Source organism: Toxorhynchites rutilus, chromosome 2 (genome assembly GCF_029784135.1).
Source record: "Toxorhynchites rutilus septentrionalis strain SRP chromosome 2, ASM2978413v1, whole genome shotgun sequence".
Lineage (NCBI taxonomy): Eukaryota > Metazoa > Arthropoda > Insecta > Diptera > Culicidae > Toxorhynchites > Toxorhynchites rutilus.
In genome coordinates, this window is record NC_073745.1 from 126,065,903 (window position 1) to 126,088,303 (window position 22,401).

The following is a 22,401-nucleotide window of genomic DNA, read 5'->3' on the forward strand; positions in this document are numbered from 1 at the left end:
TTCTGGAAAGTTTTGCAGAGTAAAAGAATATACGTCTGGTAAGATTGATAATCAGAAGAGTAATGAAAATTTTATTTCGATAAACAACTGAGGTTGTTATGCATTGCTAGGGTGCGTTGCTTAATACACCGATTGATATGATCACAACACTCATTCCTAAGCAACGAATCCAATTAGCTTCTTATTGTCTTCTAGTTTCTGTTTCGATTGTTATCATCACAACAGAAAGCGACCATCGTTCGCATACTGACCTCATCGATGTCTTGACCCTCTTTAGTTGGTAGTACATACCATGAATCTTCGCGAATAGGCGTCATTTTCATCGCGAATGGGACCAAGTTGTTTCGTCCATTTCCAGGGCGCCGGTTGCGCCCCTCAAATTCCGTTTCTAGCGGTCAAACCAACTCCGCTTGCAACAACGCTGTTCAGCTGCTCTGTCATTTTGAGGAAAATTGGACCTTATTCCCGTATACAGGAGTGGAGTAAGGAGTGTAATCAGAGCACGCTTTGTTTACATGTCAAGAAATACAAGTCATTTAGTCTCGGTCAGAAGGTTGTTTTCGAAATGTTGCTGATTGATTTGGAAACTAAAAAGAAAATTCTGCACAATTGGTGCCCCGAAAATGGTTCGGCAATGCGTGTTCTTTCGAGGATCTCAGCAGAAGTGGGCGAATACCTGAACCAAGTAATACCGAATTGGACCGAAAAATTGTAAGTTATATTCAAAAGAACATCTATTCGTGATTTGGCCAAGAATTTCAAAACCAGTGTTGGGATAATTAAACAGACACATGGTCTAAAGACCTATAAAAAGCAAAAAGTGGCCAAACAAAGACCGGAGCAGCAAGATCGTGTTAAAACACGAGCTCGAAAGCTATATGAGCGTAAATTGAACAAATTTTGAACAGTGCATTCTCATGGATTACGAAGCATACGTCAGAGAAGATTTTAGAATGCTGCCGAGACCTCAATTTTATAGCAAATCGACTGGAGAGAGTGTACCATTAGCGGATACGACTGTTGCGATGGAAAATTTCGGGCAAAAAGGGCTCGTTTGGCAAGCCATTTGCACTTGTGGAATACGATCGTCAACTTTTTTCACAAAAGGGAGTATAAATGCTCAAATTTATGTGGAAGAATGCTTGAAAAAGAGATCGCTTCCACGTTATAGAAAGCACGAGGTTCCTCCTCTATTCTGGCCGGATTTGGCATCGGCACATTATGCCAAATCCACTCTACAATGGTTTTCGGAAAACAACATCATGTTCATCGAAAAAGACCTCAACCCACCTAATTGTCCCCAGGCCAATTGAATGTTACTGGGCAATTGTCAAAGCCAAATTCAAGAAAGAAGGTACAGTGTCTAAAAATATGTCAGAGTTCAAGAAGAATTGGTCTGCAGCGTCCAGAAAGTGCACAAAGACTACTGTGCAGAATTTTATGAGTGGAGTTAAATCTAAAGCTCGATGGTTTTTTTAAAAATCAACAAAACCTTGATTTTTTCATTTCATTGCTATGTAAACTTAATATTCTTTCATAAAATTAACTTTTGTAAATACTTTTTGAACGTTTTCAGTTTTATTTTGATGCTTGAAAGTTTAAGACTATTTCGAGACACTTCTTATATACAGGGTAGCCATCCATTCGGGAAAATGTTACATGCCTGCTCGTTAGGCATGTCACGTTTTCGGATTTCGGATTTAAGAAGACATGCACTAGTTGATGTCTGACACAACAATGTATTTCTCTTACCAACTAACTTACGAGCTAGGTTCACATGACCGTATGTTTTCTTTACCTGTGTACATTTGGGTGTTTTATTTTTGCCTGTTTATTATTGTTGCTTATGGCTTTAGAACAAGCGTCGAGCGGGGCGGTATGTTATTGTTGTTAGTTGTTCGAGGTCGTATACAGGGAAGTTTGGAAAGGCTGGCGCATCATAATTAGCGTTCAGTCGGGGTTACGTAATTAGTCAGTTTGGGGGATTTCCGTAAGGAAATCCCAAGAGTTGCTGACTAACAAAGCGGAAAAGTGTTAGGTGGAGATTATGTATATGTTGTTAGATATGGTATGCGGAAAGTGGTTATGGGAAATAAGTAAGAATGCGGAATTGAGGATGAGGAAAGAATGAGGGTCAGGATGTTTTGTGTTAAATTGGAATTAGGGTTAATTAGTGTGCTACAATGCTACAAAAAGCTGGAAATGTGGGAAAAAGTCAGGAATCAAAATCCACCGGGAAAAAGTCGGGAATTGCTTCACGAAGTCGGGATTTTTTTGCTCAGCGTTTTTTTTTGTTGGCGCTCTAAAATATTACTGTATGTGTTTTAGCGACCCTCTAAGTAGCGTGAATATGTGTTTAAAAAAATCCTGCTCTGTCGATGAAAGTAATACGATGTTTCACGGATGGCCCAGCAGTAAACAGAATTTTTTTTAAGGATATGTGGCTTCAATTATTTTAATTGAGACTTTCGTGGGATCGGAAATCGATTGTAATAACACGCGTAAATGTTCGAGATGAAAAGAACTGGTTTATTTTCTACACGCTCTCTTCTCATATAGAAATTGGAACAATCATGGAATTCTCGTCTATAGTCCTGACCATCAAAAGGGTTATAGTAAGGCAGAACAATTGTATATTCAATTTGAACAAATAGATTCGCATTCGTATGGAACCTAAAGCACTTTCGTGTGCGACAAAAAGTGTTGCACTTCGGATGTCACACAGGGGCTCCAACGGTATCTCAGATGGCACTACAGATATTACAAGCGAGGCTCAAGAACTTACATCAAACTCGTACGGAATTCTCAACATTGGAAGTATACATTCATAATTCTACCAATGTAGAGCTGATGAAAACCGAATGGAATTTGAATGACAGCATCGTACAGTCTGTTTAAAAACATTTCTCTGAGAAGAGCCGATTACACGGCCGTAACGGGTTCAACTGTATTTCCGTTGATACTTTGTGATGTTCCCTGAATGGAGAATGAACGTGTTGCGGGACGTGCAGTTCAAGTGCTACCACACCTCAGACGGTTTGTCAGCGAGGCAAGGAAACAAGGGGGGAAAAGCTTAAGGAAAGTCATCCAAACTTCAAACGGAGTTTTACACCAGTTTTCCGATCAAAGGTATACGAGATTGTCGCCAATGCTGTGGATGATAGGCTGCTGGGAACGAAATTTACTTTTTGTTTTACGACAGCATCGACAGTTAAATCGTTTTTGCATGAACATCAGACAGAGACATCGATGGTTCATTCCTTTTCGATGACCTAAAGAGCTGTTATGGAGAAAATTATGAAGCTCGAACGACTGAAAATGGAATCCGAATCAGTTGTAGAACAATTTTTGGATGGAACTTATCGCTCAGTCGAAGAAGGAGCTTCCAAACTTCACCTTGTCTGTGAAAAAAGTTCTGATTCTATCGCATGGCAATGCATCATTGGAGAGAGGATTTTCTATCAACGAAGAGTGCTTGATAGTGAACCAAACCGATGCAAGTCTTGCGGCACAGAGAATCGTGTACGATGCCATCACACATGCAGAAGGAGTTAAGTCGCAATTCCATTGAGTCAACATTATCGTAACGAAATTGCTCATCCATTATGGGTGCAATGTTCATTCAAGATACGTGGAGTCCTTAGAAGCGAAGCAAACTGAAAGCGATGAGAAAGAAATCGCTACAAAACAAAAGCGGGAAGCAGAAGAAGAAACGAAGGAACATGAGGCTAAAAAATAAAGATGCTTCTATGATAAGATGCATCCATGATAGACGAGAAAATTCAAATGCAAAAAAAAAAATCAAAAATTCAAAAGTGTTGAGCTGAATTTGCAAATACGCTTAATGAACACAATACAATTAATTTACATTCTTTTCTCTTATGGCATCCAATAGGAACATTCACATCTTTGAAAAAAATAGTACAATAATCATTCGGTAACTGAACCAGAAAAGAACTTCAGTTATCGACATTCGCTTTCTAACTGGACCGGCATGTGAAATGTCAAATCAAATCGAGGGGAACTTCAATGAATTGTTTGATTGCTGTTGATCTTGAAATTGGATAAACAAAAGGTTCCCACTAGAAGTTTTGCATTGAGTGCGACAATTGGTATGATATATAATTTGGGGAAAATATTTTTCTGTAATCTAATCAATGTTTTTGTCACGCGAAAATAATTTCACTTTTTATAACATCTCAAATTACATTCGAATGTCCCGCGTAGCAAATTTTCAAATTGAATATGGCGTCAATTGTTTACGTAATTCTGCTTTTGAATTGGCCAAAGCCCAGTTAACGTTCGCTCAGTTAAAGAGCGGTCCAGTTAAACCAAGTTCAGTTATCGAATGATTACTGTAGTTGATAGTTGAAATGTAGATACGGGTCTTAACATGTGCTTATATTTGAGGCCTTGGAGTAAAAATGGAGTCAGATTCAGGGTCATTAAAAAGTGTTGCTTACTTCGTGTTATTTACTTCATCTCGTCTCATATGTCAATGAAATAATTAAGCACGGGTTGTTTTTTTTTTCAAAAATTAATGCCTTATTCTGCAAAAATGGTTACAAATTTAATATTCAAAGTATTGCCCATCGCTAGTCACAACTTTTTCCCATCTTTCTCTGGCAATTCATGGGTCCTTTTTGCGGAAATAATCGGCCGGTTTGTCGGCTAACCACGAATCGATCCAATTTTTGACTTCATCAAAATTGGAGAAGTGCTGGTCAACTAGGCCATGTTGCATCGATCGAAAAATGTAGTAATCGGACGGAGCAATGTCTGGAGAATACGGCAGGTGGGGTAGGACCTCCCATTTCAGCGTTTACAAGTATGTTTTGATCGATTTCGCGACATGTTGAATTGAGCAACATAGTGAATTTTACTTCAAATTCTGGAGAACTTCAAGTGGAAATTAGTTCATTTGCTCTCTAGAGTTCGAATGATTGTGATATTTCTCTGGGAAGGGAATCTTTCAAACGACCGCTTCACAAATCGAAAAAAAAATCGGTTACATGCCGTTTCAATAATTAGTTTTATGGATATGGTTTACTTAAACCATATCCTTCAAAGATGAAATAAACAAAGGTATCATAGTTCCGTTTTTGTCGAAGAACTGGAGCTATATTTACTCAATCAACGGTTTATGAAGCCAATATATTATTTGTTCTTTGTTATTCAAATAGACTGCAAAATCTCAAGGTAAGTTTAATGAAATGTGCTATATAACAATACCAATTAGTAAAAACATTGAATTAACTATCCAACTTTGTTCAAAAGTAATTTATGAATTTCAGATGTGAAGACATTTGAAGACATTTTTTTCGTACCATGTGGAGACATTTGAAAAAATCACCTGGCATTCCCTATTGTTCAGACCATTTTTTGTCACATGTGGGACAAAACAAGTAAACATATCTTCGCAATTCGGGATTCAAAAATCAGTTTTTAACTAACGACACAATATCTTTAAATTTCCATTTCTGAGAGTCGTGAATTTCGCAGAATCATGCGGGAATTCCAAAATTCAAATTGAGTGACCACCCTGTATATACCGTATACCGTTTCACCGTGAAATGTATAAGGGATTAAGGCTCATTATTCTCCCAAACTTGATTTATTTTGAGGGGCTCAGAAGGAAAGGGGTGTAAGTGATATGATCGATCTTCTTTAGTTAATAACTCAACTGCAAACCCGTTTCAATTGGAGTTTGCTATAGAATCCGATAGATGAGTTTTTGACTTATCTTCCACATTGTCAAATACAGCTGGGAATGTATTTGCAGTTAAGTTATGACCAAAAGAGAGAGTCGATGTATAGAAATCGATGATGTCACTTACATCCCTTTCATTTTGAGCTTCTCATTTATTCTCGGACCAGTTCTTCTGGGCCCATAACCTTTTGCAGTGTAAAATTAATATGCATCTGGTTTGGTTGAGGAACAGAACCGTAGTGAAAATCCCGATTATCCTCGAAATAGTCCGGCAAGATTATCACGGATAACAGAAATCGCGAATAATGCATCGAAGGATTAAAAATGAGACGCAAACACGAAAAAAATAATATAAAAGAATGAAAACTATGTTTTATAAATACAAAAATCATCAGACTGTCCATCTATCATCATATCTAAACTATCGTGTACATCAGTAGTCAGATAATGCGAAAGCAATGACCAAAACAAAAGGTCAAGATCCTATCACTCACTTACAAATTTCGGAAAGGACCTTAGAATTTCTAACCGAAGTATTGTATTGTTGTAGGGGAATTAGGGTAAACCCTTATCTTTTTTTAATTTTACAATCAATAACTACACCAATTAATTATTGTGATTCTATTGATGACCGGAAACATATAATTGATTTTTTTTTTCAGGCCATCCCCGAGCCACGAGGACCACCGCCACCTCCTCCTCGTTGTGATGTGTACGATCTAGACGTGATAAGCAGCAACAAAACCAACAAATCATCTCCTCCTGGCACTTCGAGCAGCTCTGGTGCTGGATCACCGCAATGTTCTATGCCTGCCGCCAGCGGCATGCCATCTCAAATGACACCCATGGTACCGAAGACCAATCCGCCTCCGCTGCCCGTGAGACGTGGCGCACCTCCTCCGATACCAAATCGAAGTGGTGGAGCTCCTCCATTGCCAGCTAGACCCAATAATCAATAAACAGCGAACTCTAAGTATTTTTTGTTCCGAACAATGTCTATCCACAAACCAACACACACACACACACAATGAAAAAGTTTATCATTACTGATATAAATATGGAAATGGAAATTCACGATCACAGATCTATCAAATATTGAAATAGGAAATTGACTTATCACCGGGAAAAAAGCAAATCATCAGAAATTTAATATTATTTAGGAATTACTGCAAGCTGAGTGTTTTACGTATTAAGTATATAGTCACAAGTAGAAGAACTCGGCAAATACATTCCAATTATTATTGGCGTTAGTTTTTTTTACAAAATCTAAGGCGGCTGCATGTGTATATTTCTATTTATTTAAATTATAAACACTCCAATAATTTTACATGGTATATCTAATTCTAGCGGAACATCAGTTCCTTATTAGTTAATATTGTCAATCATCGTGAGAAAAATAATCATCAATCAGGATTAGATCTGTACAGAGCAAGTATACACTGTTATGACTTCATTAAGCAGTTATTGTTATCGCAGTTTTCCGTTACTAGTGAAATGTGATAACACAATTATATCGATTATGAGACAATTATACAATAGCTCTTACCGCGTAAGCCATGTTTTATTGAATTACTGCTCGTGTAATGAAAAAATAACAGTTAATAGAAAAACAAATATTTCAATGAGGTAAAATAAACGTAGAAAATTCCATCTGTCTTTCATTATCGGAAAGAATTAGTATAATACACATTCTAGATTTGATTAAAACACCAAATCTTCCTCCTCGATTATCTCTTCCGCTTCTACCTTCTGCTCCATCATTGTGCCGCTACCGCTGACTTCCATTTCGGACTTCCCGTCTACCTGATGCTGATCCTTTTGGTGATCTCGTAGGGCCGATATTCGCGCATAGTTCGCACCGCACATGTCGCAGCTGTAACTTAGCTTATTGTCCACCCGCTGGTGCACTTGCATATGCTTACGAACTGCATACAAAGAACCGAACGGACGATTGCATTCCGAGCATGAAAACGGTTTTGTGTGACTTTTCTTGTGGCCACCCAGCTGTACCGCGGTTTTGAACGCTTTCGGACAAAATGGGCACTTGTATTGGCGCTCCGTTGAGTGCGTTTTGAGGTGATGGTTGTACGCCGATTGTACTTTGAATCTGAATAAAAGCAAATCTATTAATTCGAATGACAAAAGAAATAATTGAGTAAAAAAAAGTGATGGGAAAGGAAATTTGTGCCTTCCTTCCCAGGTTTGTTCCATCCTTGTCAAGGGGAGTGCTAACCTGCTCTCCTTTCAAAAGACACGATTTTCTTGTGAGAATTTTAGTATATATAATAGTACCCTTGAATTTTGGTTCTATCGATGGATAAGAAACCTTACAAATGGCATTCAATATTTTATAGCTTGAAACTAACTGGCAAAAACAATGTTGCCAGATACATTTTTTTTGTTTGAATATGTTTTGATGAGAGGATCATGTTTGTTTCGTAACATAAAATGAAAAAAACGCGCTTTTCGGTGTCATCATTGAACTTCTTTACTAAAATCTGTGTTTGCACGCGTGGCTCAATGGTAACACATCGTCACAACAACTTTTCGGTTCTTCGTGTGTTGTGTATCGTCTAGGTCGGTCCATTGCTAATATAACATCATTCTAATTGGTCATTTCAATTCACCTGGATTCAGAGAGCATATTCTAAAACCTGCCAATCAGAATAAATTCAAAGCGTGTTATTTGGCCAAAGAGATTTCATCTGAGTGCTGAAGAAGTAGTTGGATTCAAGGTGTATCCAAATATTTGTACTCTTGTTTCTCACGCGACATTCTTAGTAGGGGAGAGGGGGGGGGGTGGGGCACATTCGGTACATTTCCCTTGATTTTTATTATTTTTTGTAAACTTCAGAAACAATCTTGAATTCATCCTGGTTGTTATTTGGACATCGATGTATCACATAAGCGCGTTAGAGGTTTCGTTGGTGCAATGACAAATGGTTTATTCGAATTTTTGAAAATTGCCTTTTTGTCCGAATGTTCCCCATGTGTTGTGCAATTATACCTACAAGGTATACGAGTATAGCAAAACTTATTCGTTTACACTGCTTTTTGCTACCTTTTTCAAATGTTCCAGAACATTGAGAAAGTTTTCCCGTTATCCAACCGTTTGTTGCGCAATTGGCAAAGCCAACGGACCCATTTGGACCACCTGTGAGCATAGAATCATGAAAACGTTCCGATCGAAACTAGTTCGACAGCTCTTTCCATCTCATCTTTGTTGATACTGGCTCTATCGGTAACAACAATCAAACACTAATTTGATGAGGTATTAACACTAAACCTACTGATGTTTCATGCATACCTATTCCTACCACAGCGGGTCAGGTGACCCTTTATAAATAGTTAGTGAATAAATGACTCGATTTATATAGTTTTGTTGAGAAACATGGTATAACATATTTCTCCTGTATGTTTCGACATTTTGGTATAACAATTATTAGCAAAACATTGAAATTATAAATTTTGACACGCGAAAGAGCACTGCAGCTTGGAATGGTTACTGTTAGTTCGCTTGGCTGTCCGGTCTGCTGAACAATCCGCGTTGATGGCATTGATCTTCGTATTACGAAATCAAATTAGTGCTCTTAGTACTCTATGTAAATGTAAATCACTTTTGCTTGCAAGTAGTGAAAAAATATCATACAAAAATTGTGTCTAAAGATAATTTCATATAATAATGGTAACTTTTGATGAGAATATCTGAAAATTCATAGAAAACAGTTTTTAAATTAGGTTCAGAACAACGTACTTCTAGTAGATAAATACCGCCAAGAAAAAAATTTCATGCAAATTTTAGCAATTTAAAACTCCCTTAGGGCCGACTAATCTGATAGAGAATAGTTGGCCTCATACATCATTTAGGTGATGAATAAAGAATTTCTTTTAAAACACAAATTCCCGGTATACATGACAGAATTTCAATGTAGCCTCCCAATAATCAGTTTTAGCTGAGTCCAACTTGCCTGTTCTGAAATTAAGATTTTTCCAGACCAGACAATATTTCATCAATCATATTCAAAAACTGCTATAGTGCTTTCCCAGTCTTCAAAAGGGCATTAGGAAAGATTTGCAAACTATAGAGGAATCGCCAGTCATTGTTCTGTTTCGTCAGAATTTGAAAATGTAGTTTTTGATTTCATCTCTTATACCATTTCCGAAAAACAACATGGTTTCGTTTCCAAACAATCTACTTCATAAAATTTGGTATTATACACTCCATTCATCACCATTCATGTTCATCATTGAGCGTAGAAAGAGACTAGCAACATACTGCTTCAACATGAACAAGGTGCGACTTGAAATGCAGTAGGTTTATCATTCAGTGACGGTTTGTCAACAAGAGTGACTATTTAAGGCCCTGTTTTTAAAGCATTATGAAACCAATTCACTTTGTCTTGAACTGGAGATTGGGAATTTGGATTCTTGATATTTTAAAAAAGCATTATGACTACTGCATACGAAGTATTCTTCGAGTGATGAGCTCTAAAAATCGCGTGGTCACCAAAAACAAATTTCTTTATCCAAACCCTCGGCACGAATACGAGATGCAACAGCGATATCAGTCCAAAAAATAAATTGAATTGAATTACACAATCCGAAGTGAAACTGATGGACAATTTCACACATACAAAATGGTGGATTCAGTCACGAGTCAAGATGATGTCGTTTACTGTCTCACGGAATTTTTATATTCGTTGGAATTGACCGTTGAAATTATATGATTATCTGATGAGCAATCAGATTGAAGCCCCAACCTTGACATAAATATGATTGATATATCAAAGGATAATTCGTTTCGTTCTTTGCTTTAAAGAGGCTTTAAATTTTGCAGTTCATTTGCATCTAAAGGGTAATCGCAAATCCAATTTAATAACATTCAATTTAATCTGTAGCAGTACAAAGATTCCCGAGCCTTCTAGTATCAAATAAAATGCTCACAATATTGAATGTTATTTAACAACAAAAGTTTCCTTCAAAATTCTGAACATTTTCTCCAAGTTATTGAATAAAGTACCGACTTACCTCTTTTTGCAATGTGGACAAACAAAAGGCCGAATGGATTCATGTGTTCTTCGATGGATAGCCAAACAGCTGGAAACTCTGAATCGTTTGTCACAAATCTGACATGAATATGGTCGTTCTCCTGTATGTATTCGCTCGTGTTTGACTTTTTCGTGTGGCCGCTTGAACTCCTTCCCACAAAAGCTGCATGGATAACCATTCCCTATGTGTTCCGGGACACTATCGATCACTGATTTTTTCTGGTGATTTTCGTTATCATGGGCGTCAAGGTGAAGCCGCAAGTGTTCCTCGCTCGAGAAAACTCGATTACAATCATGGCAATGATTTTTACGTTCGACAGTTTTGGCCAATGTTTTTCCCTCATGCATTTTCATGTGAAGTTTAAGACTCCTTGCACTTTTCAATTCAGTGTTGCATATATCACATTTAAAACAAAATGACAAGTTTGCTTGTTCCTCAACAATAATTTCCTTAAACCCATAAATCATTGCTGGGTTGTACATTTCTTCAGCGAATTCGATTTGAACTTCATCGTCTTTGTGATAATCCCGGATATGGTCTTCAACAGATTGAAAAGTCATGTCACATGAGTTGCAATTGTATACTGTAACCTCATTGCGATCGAGTACCTCTATGTAATCTACTTGAACCGTACGATCCTCACTGATAATATTGGCTTCTTCTATATATTCATAATATTCAGAATCAGAATCAGCTGTATTCTCAATTTTCAGTACAATTTCCCTCTGTGAATCGTTTTCGTCTGGATCTGAAATTAATAGGAAAGCATATGATCACAATAATCAGATCATCATTGCGTTCGCATCAACCTTCCATATTTAAAATTTAGTACTTTGCAAACACTGCAAAGCGCGCAATGCTGATCGTGAAATTCACGGGGTATTGAGGATTTGCACACTATTTCGAATTTTCTATCGGACGCAACTTCACTTCGGAACGAGACATATGTATCACAGAATGTGACAGTCCATGTAAACAAACCATGTATGAATGGGAAATATATCGGTCGGTAATGCAGGGTTTCTTGGTAATACTCGAATGGGGATATAAATTATGCTAAAGAATGAAAAATCAGTATTGAAAAAAGGTGTCTTTCTTAGGGGCCCTTAAGAAAGACACCTTTTTTCAATACACGATAATTAGTAACGACATAACTTCATCAGAACGACAATAAAAATGATCCTGTAAAGTTGACAAAATTGATATGACGGGTAATAATGATGCAAATCCGAATTTTCTTATCTCGCTCCATCGTTTCTGTAATAGGGCGGGGACTCTATCATTCGTGGTGTACACGTACACGTACTGGTAAGATATGGTGTCGAAATCTACGAAGGTATTAAATGGTAATGAATGAAGCATAAGCTTTTAAGATTATTATGATAAAATACAGTTTTAAATTGTTGATAGATCAATGAAAAGAATTTCAAAATGTTTCATTGAACGCTCATAACATATTATTTTGAACCTTCCTCATCCATTACTGAAGGACATTATAAGAACAGATCAAATTGTTGAAATTACAATTAGACATCATTATTAGAAACAAATTTCATTCAAGATTTTTTCATTGTTCACAGGAAACCTTTCAAATTACTAATGGAGATGTTTATTTGATACAATAAATTTAATTTTAATTGATAATTTTCATTTCGAAAATGTGTTGATTTCTACCTTCCTCATTGTCAAATACAGCTGGGAATGAGTTTGCAGCTAAAGGCTGATTTAGACGATGCCAGTGCCAGTGCTCTAGTTGAAGTCTCCAGTGAACAGAGAACAGACACTCTGTTCAAGTTACTTGTACCAGTATCAAACAAGTAATTGGCCTCTAACTTAAACAAAGTGTCTGTTCTCTATTCACTGGATACTTCAACTAGAGCGCTGACTGGCATCGTCTAAATCAGCCTTAAGTTATGACCAAAAGAGAGAGTCGATGTAGAGAAATCGATCAAATCACTTACACCCCTCTCATTCTAAGCCCCTCAATTATGATCAAATGTGTTACCAGAAGGATTTCGAACGCCTATAACTCGACTGGAAATCTTTCAAAGAACCTACTACAACAGAGAAACTCGAGTTCTGAATTACATGATGAGAAGAATTTGTTCCTTGTACCTTGGATGCAACTTAAGTCCGTTGTCGGGGTGACGGTGATTGAACCTTTCCTTTGAGTCGGCTTTTTTGGAGCTCATGAAAAAATGTCGATTTTCGCTAAAATTTTCAAATCAGCGATTATTACATCAAATCCATGTTCACAAATTCAACGAGAAAAAAATGCGACGCAACTCCTGCTTCTCTTGATATTTCTCGAATGTCCGATATTGTTTTATCCCGCCGTTACTGTGCTCGAGAGTTCTCCGATGAAATTTGCTGCCTTTTTCTTTTTTTGAAATTTGCTGCCTTTTTCAAACAGAACGACAAATTCGATCGTGAGAACCAGTGATTATCACAATTCTGAACGACGTCTAGAATGATCGAACTCATATTCACCTCTGCTGTCTAATAATCAGGAGAATTATGGAGATCCCGGCTTCGTATTCAGTTATTCCACGATATATAGCATTCCTTTTGGAAGTAATGTAATGTAATGTACTTCCGGTGGTCGATGGTGCTACGCAATCTTAAACTGCAGCTGATGATGAAGCAGAAGATGGAGGGAAAGGGTTCTAAATCGTTCCGGTCTTTGGGCCGGGAGGTCGGAGCAACGGGCCAAACAGTGAAAAAATACCTAGTGGAGATGCGGAAACGTAGGTCAAGACCGGCCATGTCGGATAAGCAAACTGTGACACAGAAACAAAGGCTGAAAGTGGCGGAGAACAAAATTTTTATGGCGAAGTGGAACGTCGCGGTCATCATGGACGAGACGAGACGAGACGTATTTAACGCTGGATGGCAACGACTGTCAGAGAACCAGCTACTTAATGTTCCCCACCAAGGAGGTAAGTCCAGACGTGAAGTACATCTCCCACACCAAGTTCCCAAAGAAGATGCTTCTGTAGCTAACCATCAGAGAAAAGGGGGTGTCAAAGCCGTTCTTTTTCCGTTCGGGACTTACAGTGAACGTGAAGATTGACAGCACAAAATGCATGCCTAAATTTGCCTCTTTCATTCAAAAATATGCGGACGAAGATGTCGTATTTTGACCGTACCCGGCCTCCGCCGAATAGGCAAAGTCGCTGGAGGAGATGATCCGCTTGAAGAGAGATGTCATTCCGTAGTCTGCTACGTTTCATCGAGAATTTCTGGACAAACCTGGAACGACGGGGAACTGAAAAACATGCCAACAAATAAGTTTTCGACAGCAATTGCAAAAGTTCCGGCCAACTGCAGTAACAATTCTCATCCGTGTTCACAAATGAAACGCTTGACGCCCAACCGTTGTTCAGAGAGGCGGACATTCACTACGTTTCTGATACTCAACATGGATTTATGCCCAAAAGACCAACCTGTATCAATCTGCTCACATACACATCCTTCATCATTAAAACCATTGATGATCTGAAGCTTCAACAGCCTTCGATAAACTCAATCATGACATCTTGATAGCAAAACTTGTCTCGGTTGTTATAATACGCTACTCGGCTGGCTCAATTCCTATCTGGTTCGTCGTTCAATGTCTGTAAAAATGAAGATAGTATATCGAAACCATTCTCAGTCGCGTCAGGTGTTCCATAGGGCAGCCATATCGGACCCTTTTTATTTTTGCTGTATGTGAATGATGTGAACTTTTACTTAAAATTTTCAAGCTTTCGTACGCCGATAAATCCCAAATCTCCCAAAATCTCTTCAATTATACCTTCGCCAATACGTCTCTGAAAAGTGATATCACGGTTAAGGATTTGGGTATTCTTCTAAATTCTAGTCTAACCTTCAGAGATGACGTAGGATATTTAACTACAAAATCCTCATTCAAAGGCTTATTTTAGAGTACAACAAAACAATTTACTGACGTTCACTGCCTGAAAGTTCAATACTGCTTGTTGGTTCGATCGTCACTGGAGAACGCAGCAGTTGTATGGGCACCATATTATCAAAGCAGTATAAAACATGTGGAGGCAATCCAACGCAAGTTTATTCGCTTTGCTCTTAGACGACTGACTTGGAACGATCCTTTCAATCTTCCAAGATACGAGGACCGTTGCCAGCTAAACGATCTGAATCTTCTTTTGAGCCGAAGAAATATTTCCAAGGTTTGTTTTGTATCTGATGTTCTACAATCGCACATTGATTGCCCTGCTTTGTTGATCACGTTTAACTTGGATATTCATCGTCGAACTCTCTGTTCGAAAGATTTTTTCATTTCGCAAAATGAACCGATAAGTAGCATGTGTCGTGTGTTCAATGGTTGTTATATTGTTTTTGACTTTCATTTAGATTAGTATATATTAATTAGAATAAGCTATATTGCTGTTAAATGTAAGGATGTATCGTATACAGTAGAACCTCGATTATCCGCTGTATATGGGAAGTGCTATCTCTTTTCGCTATTTCGCAATTGATCCCGAGCTTCGTTCTGATTGGTTGGAGAAAAGTCTACTATATTTTAGTCTGTGTGCATCATTAGGACTTTAATAATCTGTTTATGTGAAAAGATGAGGAGGTTTTATGCCCATTTAACCCTTTTAAAGGTAGTAGCAACTATATTGCCACCAACGAATTTAATTTTTCCCCTTCTTTAAGAATAAGGCGTGGTGCACAAATTACGCAACGCTAAAATGCTCGAGATGCATTAATTGATGCCTGCCTATTGGCTGCTGGTTAGCCCATTACAACAAGTGCTTTATCTTCTTGGCTCAGAAAACACACCCTTCCCAATCCCAGAATTGAAGCCAGTTGCTCAAACATATTGGGGCACGTAAATTTATTTAGGAATAAAAATGGAGGTAATTTGTGTACGACGCCTAAATTATCATTTCTAGCCTCATGTGGTAACTAGGTCTGATAACTATTCATTTTGGAGCCATTTTCGTGGTACCAACTCCCATTTTAGAGCAGCAAGGGCAAATTTCCCGAAAGGTGATTCAAAAACAGTCAATTTTTTGCAATTTTCAATACATATGAACTGTTTAGGACCTGCTGAGTCTGATCAGCTTTATTAGTTGTTTTTGTTGAAACCAACATCAAAAATTCAAATATAATAAAAATAATCGTTAGATGGGCAGGTGGCAACTATATGTGAGAACTATGTTGCCACCAATCATTAAATTTTTGTTTTGTGTATTTTAGCATGTAAACATGTCGTTGTATTGTTGTTTGCGTTGAATACATGTTTAGTTTTCACGGCCCGTTAAAGGGTTAAGAAAAAAGGTATGAATAAGCGACACTTAAATAGGCTTTTCCCTCCTGCAATAAATAAATGAATGAAAAAATAAACGTCGCTTCAAATCCCGTCCGGTTCACAAGTTCAGCTGCTCATCTATGATCAAAAGAAACTCATCCTGGACAGTATTGTTTCATATTGGAGGGACTTTTTGACTCGCAATATAAGAGGCGGAAGTTTGATGGTATGGGAAGTAATTCCAAAGGGAGTGTGAGAGAGAGAGAGAGACTGCCGAGAGCTTCCTCAACGAATACTGTATCAACCCTTTGTGGTCGTATGTCTGCTCTCAGCCACCACAGCTACGAATTATACTGAATACTTTATTCAACAATGTAACAGTTTACATTTTTTCTAAACGAATTTTAATGTAGAATGATCATGCTCACGAATTAATACGTCGATTCTATGAATAATAGATAACTGTACTCGGTATAAACAAAAGATTATAAACGTGGAAAGATGAGGCGAACTCTTTCCAAGGAAATTAATTCCGACCGCAAAGGGCTAATGCCTCCCATGGCGTAGTACACCCATACCTCGCTATACGGTCGCTCTTTATGCGGCATTTCGTTAAATAAATTTGAAATCTAATAGATCTAATAGATTTTGTATGACTTCGTATTAGAATGATTGATTCGTTGTACGGCTTGTATCTAGGCCGTGAAGCGAAATATAGTAGAAGTTGGAGTTACCCATATTGTAGTGGGAGACTCAGGTTCAGTTTTGACGTAGAACTACGTCGTACATTAAGGATGCCAAATCAGAAAACAAGTCACGTTTTTATGAAATATAGTTAACGTTAATAACTATTTTTGCTGCGAACGGATTCTAACGATTTGCATACCAATTGAATCCGAAATTTTCTAAGATTTGTTTGATATGCTAAAACATTACAATCCCATAGCCTGTATATGGATTAAATTGATGAAAATTGGATGCATTCTCATTTCCACATACATTTGTTCTGTCCATTTGTGTGCTTTCCCGAACAGAGCTGTCAATAACGGGCAACTTATGCAGCCAGTAGAATAGAAACAACGAAGGGGGATAGCGAAAAGAAAATTTTTGCGAAGTTAACTCCACTCTTGCATTGTAAGTAAGCTGTCGCTAGCGTATAAGTATTGCATCTCCTCTGAGGAAAGTTCTCAGAATCTTTCTGTGCCCGAAACAATAAAGATCGCTTTTTCTGCTCTTTTTGTGTTTTGTGTATGTTCATGCAAAGGCAAGAAAGACTCGTTGCTTCTCGAAATAATTCTACAAATCCACGCAAGCCATTAAACCATTTCAAAGTCCCCGGAAGAGTTATTTATGATATTTCGACGTATTCGCAAATAATATCCGAAATGATAAACCAACAAATTTCAAAAAAAAAAGATTACGTAGTCCTACGACCTAAACGGTCGTGTCCCGGATACAACCTCTCGAATTATTATTTTTTTTTTAACAGAGGAATTATTCTTGAAAGTAATTCTCCCAACTGGTAGGTGTTAAGTTAGACCGGACCATGCGGCATTTTTATGATTACGAGAAAAACGAGCTAGAAGTTTGGTACTATAAGGGGTTTTTGTTGGGCATTCTAAACAATTTCAATACGTTTTTCCTGCTGCCTGCATGATTTTCCAAATCTGATAAATGTGATATGTAGCTTAAAAATGCTTAACCTAATGCAATCAGTAACTCGAAATTTTCAATTATGCGACTTGGTCCCCTCTGACTGACATAAATTACTTTACAGAAATGAAAGTCAACAAAAAAACACCGTGGCGCCCAATGTGATCGAAATAAAATTGACTCTGTCTTTAGATTTACCTTTGTTTAATTGAATGACTGCATGTAACTTTCTAATCTCATTATAATTATTCTTCCCATTCTATATGTAATTGCTTTAAAGCTCTTTCATGTGTACGTGTGCTATCGACTCAGAAAACCACAGTGAAAGGTTCTTCCAATCATCAATAATTTAAAATTTATTTCTTATTTTTCTAATCTGTACTAAAATAACTCACGCTACTTCTTCGGCTCCTCCTTCGGAGCATCGGGATACGTATTCGGAAAACCTAGATAATAGTCCGCTATTCGACCGGCTTCCCTCAGCCCACTGAGAAGCGCACCATGAACCGTAGCGGGATAATTGCGTATCGTGTGCTCGCCAGCGAAAAACAACCGTGGAATGTCCGCTTTGCTGTCGTCTTCGTCGTCGTTACCGTTGCTATTCGACGTCAAATTGGCAGTGCCATTCAAACTGCTGACACCTTCGTCATTCACAGCGTGTTCAAAATGGGGAGTAACGGGTGCTGCCAACAAATCATAATCGCTACCCGAAGATCCGACCGAAACAAAACTATAGGAGCCCCGCGCCCAAGGATCCGCCCGCCACCGGGTTACGACCGTTTCTTTGGGCTGAGGAACAGCCGAATTCCCAAATATACCTTTCAGCACAGCAATACAGCGGCCTAAAAGCGGAAAAGATACGCCGTGATATTCTGAAAACAAATATATTCAGTGAACGGATGAATGGAACATACCCACGATAACATCATCGGATACATTCTCCATTATGGCAGCTGATTGGCCGGCAACCAAAGCAAGCAGTACCGGCGATTGCGAGATGTTCCAAAACAAGAACAACTCCCCTCGACTGGCCGTTGTACTTCCAACATGACCGAACAAATTGGTATTTGGGTCCCAGAAGATTCTATCGAAACATAGAACCACTTTGTTTAAATTTCCGAACCCTAACCGTTGGATGGCGGATTGCTTCCATTCTGGTAATGGCGGTTCGAAGCGTACCGTATTCATTTGGGACGATTGTTCAGCAATCGCTACCTTGAGGACGCCCAGTGTAAGCGTACACAGCACGAGATCCGCTTTGTAGTGAACACTAGAGTTGTTGGATTTGAGATCAGCAGTCACTTCGACTCCACCGGGGAAATACTTGATGCCCTTCACAGCCGTATTCACCCGAACATCGAGCCCCTCTGTTAGAGCTATCGGAACGCAGGAGTAACCATTTTTGACCGTTGTGTGATTGCCAATAAACTCGAAATCGTCATCTTGGTCCCAATGTTTGAGGGAGAGATTACTAAGTGGAGTAGCGTTCGCGAATTCCAAGTTGGCGAAATGCCAATCGAGAATTTGGCGATCTTTAGAGGAAAGATATACCTCGCTAACCTGCTCAGTTTCTAGCTCTTTCAGCTTGGTTTCGATCTCATCCTGATTTGTCCGAAGTCGCTCCATTTCCTTCAAAGCGAGTTGTTCCTCGCGTGCTGTAACCCGAATACTGAATTCATGCTCAATGTATTTCGCGTCGATTTCGACCGGCTTAGGAGGCTTAGTGCTAATGAGTTCCTTGTGCTTCTTTTGCAAGTCTTGAATGCGGTTTATTGCATCGTTTATGGCTTTTTGATTTTCGACAAGCTTCTGCTGCCAGGTTATAATATTGTTTAGATGCTGCACTTGTTTTTCTTTGACATGCTTTTCCTGCAATTTTATAATCCATTCTAGGGCTTGTCCTAACGACACAGGATGATTTCCGGCGTAATTGAAATCAAGTTGATGCGAAAGATAGCTGGTAGCTTCCAGTAATCGATTGAACTCCCGCTCAACCATGTCATCTTTATGCTTAGGAACTGGTTTACCTCCTGCTCCATACAAAGGACATGCAGTCTTTATGGGACACATCTCCATCCCTGTTTGTTTGCTGAGGATGGTTATTGGATTACCCCAAATGCCAGTAACAACCATAGCTCCCAAGTCAGCCGTGTAGGAATTTTTACGGAATGTTGCTATCCTGCCTCCCACCCGATCTCTTGCCTCCAGGACGATCACATCGAACCCAAACTGTTGCAACTGTTGGGCCGCCGAAAGGCCAGAAATGCCAGCCCCAATCACAATTACTTTTGCTAGTTTCTTAATAGGCAGTGGCTTCAAGCGTTTGAAAATTCCAAAATTGATGAAACCATGTCGTTCCAGAAATGCGTGAACTTTCCTAACCAAATTTTGGTCACTATCGAACGGTTGCTCAATATTTTTCAGCGCATTTTCTACCGTCAACTGCACGGTTGGATTTTCGATCCACATCTGCAGAATACGATTGCGAACATTTAGGAAAACCCTTTGAGCTACGAGACCATGCTTAGTAATTTCCGGGAAACAAACGGCTTCCGACGCGGTCATTTTTTCAAATGGTAATCTGGACTGGAATGCAGCTCCTTCCAAACCTGTCAATATTTCACGATGGGGATTGGGTTCAGTCTCACCCTTTTCGTCCTTGACCGTAGGTTCAGTTTCTCGTTTTTTTACCTTTGGTTCGATTTTTGTCTCTAGCTTCTTATCGTTATTTGAGGAATCAGCAGAACCGACTGGTTTACTGTCGGAATATTCCACCTTAGGCTTCTTCCGTCGACTGATGCGCCTTCCTTCAAGTTCATCGCCATCTTTTGTGTCGTTTTGTCCCGGACCTGGACGGGACTTCCCTTTCGGGGTTACATCCGTCATTTCGACGTCGGAATCATCGCTTATGATGGTGACCGTCTCAATGTCTTGAATGGCTGAACTATTCATTGGACCTATATTGGCGGTAGCAGTTGCACTGGAGTTTGTACTCATTTCGGCAAGCAGTATTCCTGCGCTTCCTCGTTTGTGCGTCTGTTGTAGCGGCGGCTTTGTTTCTGTATTGCTACATGCATCAGTTGAAAATTGAAATTTTCCAGATCCCTTTATGGCACCATTTTTACACAAATGTTTTTATCGAACAAACCTAATTTATCAGGTCTACAACAAACTAGAAAATTATTATAATCCCAGCGTTATATAGAATATGGGATTTTCTTACTACTTTGCTTGCGCTAGAGGCACAACAAATTTTTGACAGACGAAAACAACCGCAAGGAAAATTTTTGTGTGTGTTGCAAGATGCACCAAGAATAATCGAATATGTTCGAGTATACACTAAAAAATATTTTGACGTAAGACTTCGTCTTTCATTTCGGTACCGGGGTGTAAGTTCAAAGTTTCGGAAACGAAAGAATGACGCTTGGAGTGCGAGATTTTGAACGATTATATTTTTGCCCGGACCATTTTTGAACGGACCATGTGACATTTTGACGTAGGACTACGCCTTTCATTTCTATACCGGGGTGTAAAATCAAAGTTTCGAAAACGAAAGCGTTACGCCGGAGACCGAGATTTTGAGCGTTAATAGCTCCTAAACAACTGAACGAAATGGTATGATGAACACTTCATTCGAAAGATAAAATGTCTACGCGTTATATACCTGTTACTTTTTGATCCAAAATTTGTTCCAATTGTCTTAAAATTGCTTTCAAAACAAGTTATTGAAATCACTAATCGGCATATAAGCGAGCGCCGCTCGGCAATCCACTCAATTATAATTAAACAACGATTGGAGCATGTTGTCGCTGTTGTGGTGAAGCTCTTCGTTTTTCATGAAAGCGCGAATGAACGGTGTCACCAAGAGCTTGTTTGTGCACCTTAGGCCAGAAGAGAATCCATCAGGAGGAGAGTGATGCCACATACGGTTCCCCGGGAAGAGATCGGATCATCCGCCACACACACCATGTAAAACTGCGACCAAATATTTTTCAATCCAGTGCTATTAACAGGTGGTTATCGAGTTAGCATTGACCACTGGTGGGCTTTGAGTATCGAGGAAAATCTGGAATAATCTGATCGATGCTGAAAAATAATCTGACAGTTCCCTGGGAATTGAAAAATACATTCATGCGAAAGAGTTTATTTTAATGTTTTCTAACCATATAACACAGCGACCAAATACATTTGATTTTGTAATTTTTCAATCAAGTGTAATTAGCAGGAAAGATTCTGAAGATTATTCTTCCCCATTAGTAGAATATTTTCGTATCAAATACAGTTTGCGCGCAATGGAAAATGTTTCGCGTCGCGAAAATCATAAAATTTTCAATCAATTATTGCTCAGTCGCCGAAAGTTTCAAACTCAAAGAGTTCATTCGCCTCTAGTTTGCTTTCCAAATTGCCATCGTAAACCACACCTTCTTTCGATTCAGTCACATGCAAAAAGCATACTTAAGCGATATTCTGGTGGTGAAACGCATCAGCCTCCATCTTGCGTGGACACCGACTGGACAACATCGTTGCTGGACGAGCTGGACGGGCAAGAGGGGGGAGGTGGTAGTGCTGGAGTAGAGTAGAGTTTTCAAAGGGTTTATCTCATGGCTAGAGACGAATGAACTGAAAAAGTTTAAAGTCTCTATGATACAATACCTTACCTTACCTGAAACGCATTCATTTTTCGTGAGGACATCGACAAGACAACATCGTT

At 38.8% G+C, this 22,401-nt stretch overlaps 3 protein-coding genes and 1 non-coding gene across 5 annotated transcripts in view; 1 reads left to right on the top strand and 3 right to left on the bottom strand.

The window, feature by feature from the left end:
- The window catches only part of LOC129764980 (synaptojanin-1), a 25,115-nt gene extending 17,757 nt beyond the window's left edge, over positions 1-7,358 (top strand). For both annotated transcript variants that reach the window (XM_055764696.1, XM_055764697.1), the window contains exon 7: positions 6,373-7,358. In XM_055764696.1, the coding sequence (XP_055620671.1) occupies positions 6,373-6,669 (297 nt within the window). In that variant the 3' untranslated portion in view covers positions 6,670-7,358. The remainder of the gene's footprint in view (positions 1-6,372) is intronic.
- On the bottom strand, positions 1,667-11,709 carry LOC129764981 (zinc finger protein 699-like). Its single transcript, XM_055764698.1, has 3 exons — positions 11,569-11,709; positions 10,739-11,507; positions 1,667-7,817 (listed from the first exon to the last, which is right to left on the bottom strand). The coding sequence occupies exons 1-3, from the start codon at positions 11,573-11,575 to the stop codon at positions 7,412-7,414; spliced, it is 1,182 nt and encodes a 393-aa protein (XP_055620673.1). The 5' UTR covers positions 11,576-11,709; the 3' UTR covers positions 1,667-7,411.
- LOC129772432 (U6atac minor spliceosomal RNA) lies at positions 7,871-7,965 on the bottom strand. Its single transcript, XR_008742627.1, has one exon. It is a non-coding gene; the product is annotated as a U6atac minor spliceosomal RNA (small nuclear RNA).
- A 6,168-nt stretch (positions 11,710-17,877) lies between the features above and the next one.
- LOC129766441 (possible lysine-specific histone demethylase 1) lies at positions 17,878-20,951 on the bottom strand. The gene is made up of 2 exons (XM_055766972.1): positions 18,605-20,951; positions 17,878-18,532 (listed from the first exon to the last, which is right to left on the bottom strand). The coding sequence occupies exons 1-2, from the start codon at positions 20,685-20,687 to the stop codon at positions 18,087-18,089; spliced, it is 2,529 nt and encodes an 842-aa protein (XP_055622947.1). The 5' UTR covers positions 20,688-20,951; the 3' UTR covers positions 17,878-18,086.
- Between the last annotated feature and the right edge of the window lie 1,450 nt (positions 20,952-22,401).

Excerpts from the sequence above, each read along its gene's own strand:
- LOC129766441 (XM_055766972.1), bottom strand. The coding sequence starts at position 20,687 with ATGAGTACAAACTCCAGTGCAACTGCTACCGCCAATATAGGTCCAATG. Across the intron at positions 18,533-18,604 it reads ATCCGATGATGTTATCGTGG|GCCGCTGTATTGCTGTGCTG; the intron begins GTATGTTCCATT and ends TTCCGCTTTTAG.
- LOC129764981 (XM_055764698.1), bottom strand. Across the intron at positions 7,818-10,738 it reads TGTCCACATTGCAAAAAGAG|ATTCAAAGTACAATCGGCGT; the intron begins GTAAGTCGGTAC and ends GCTTTTATTCAG.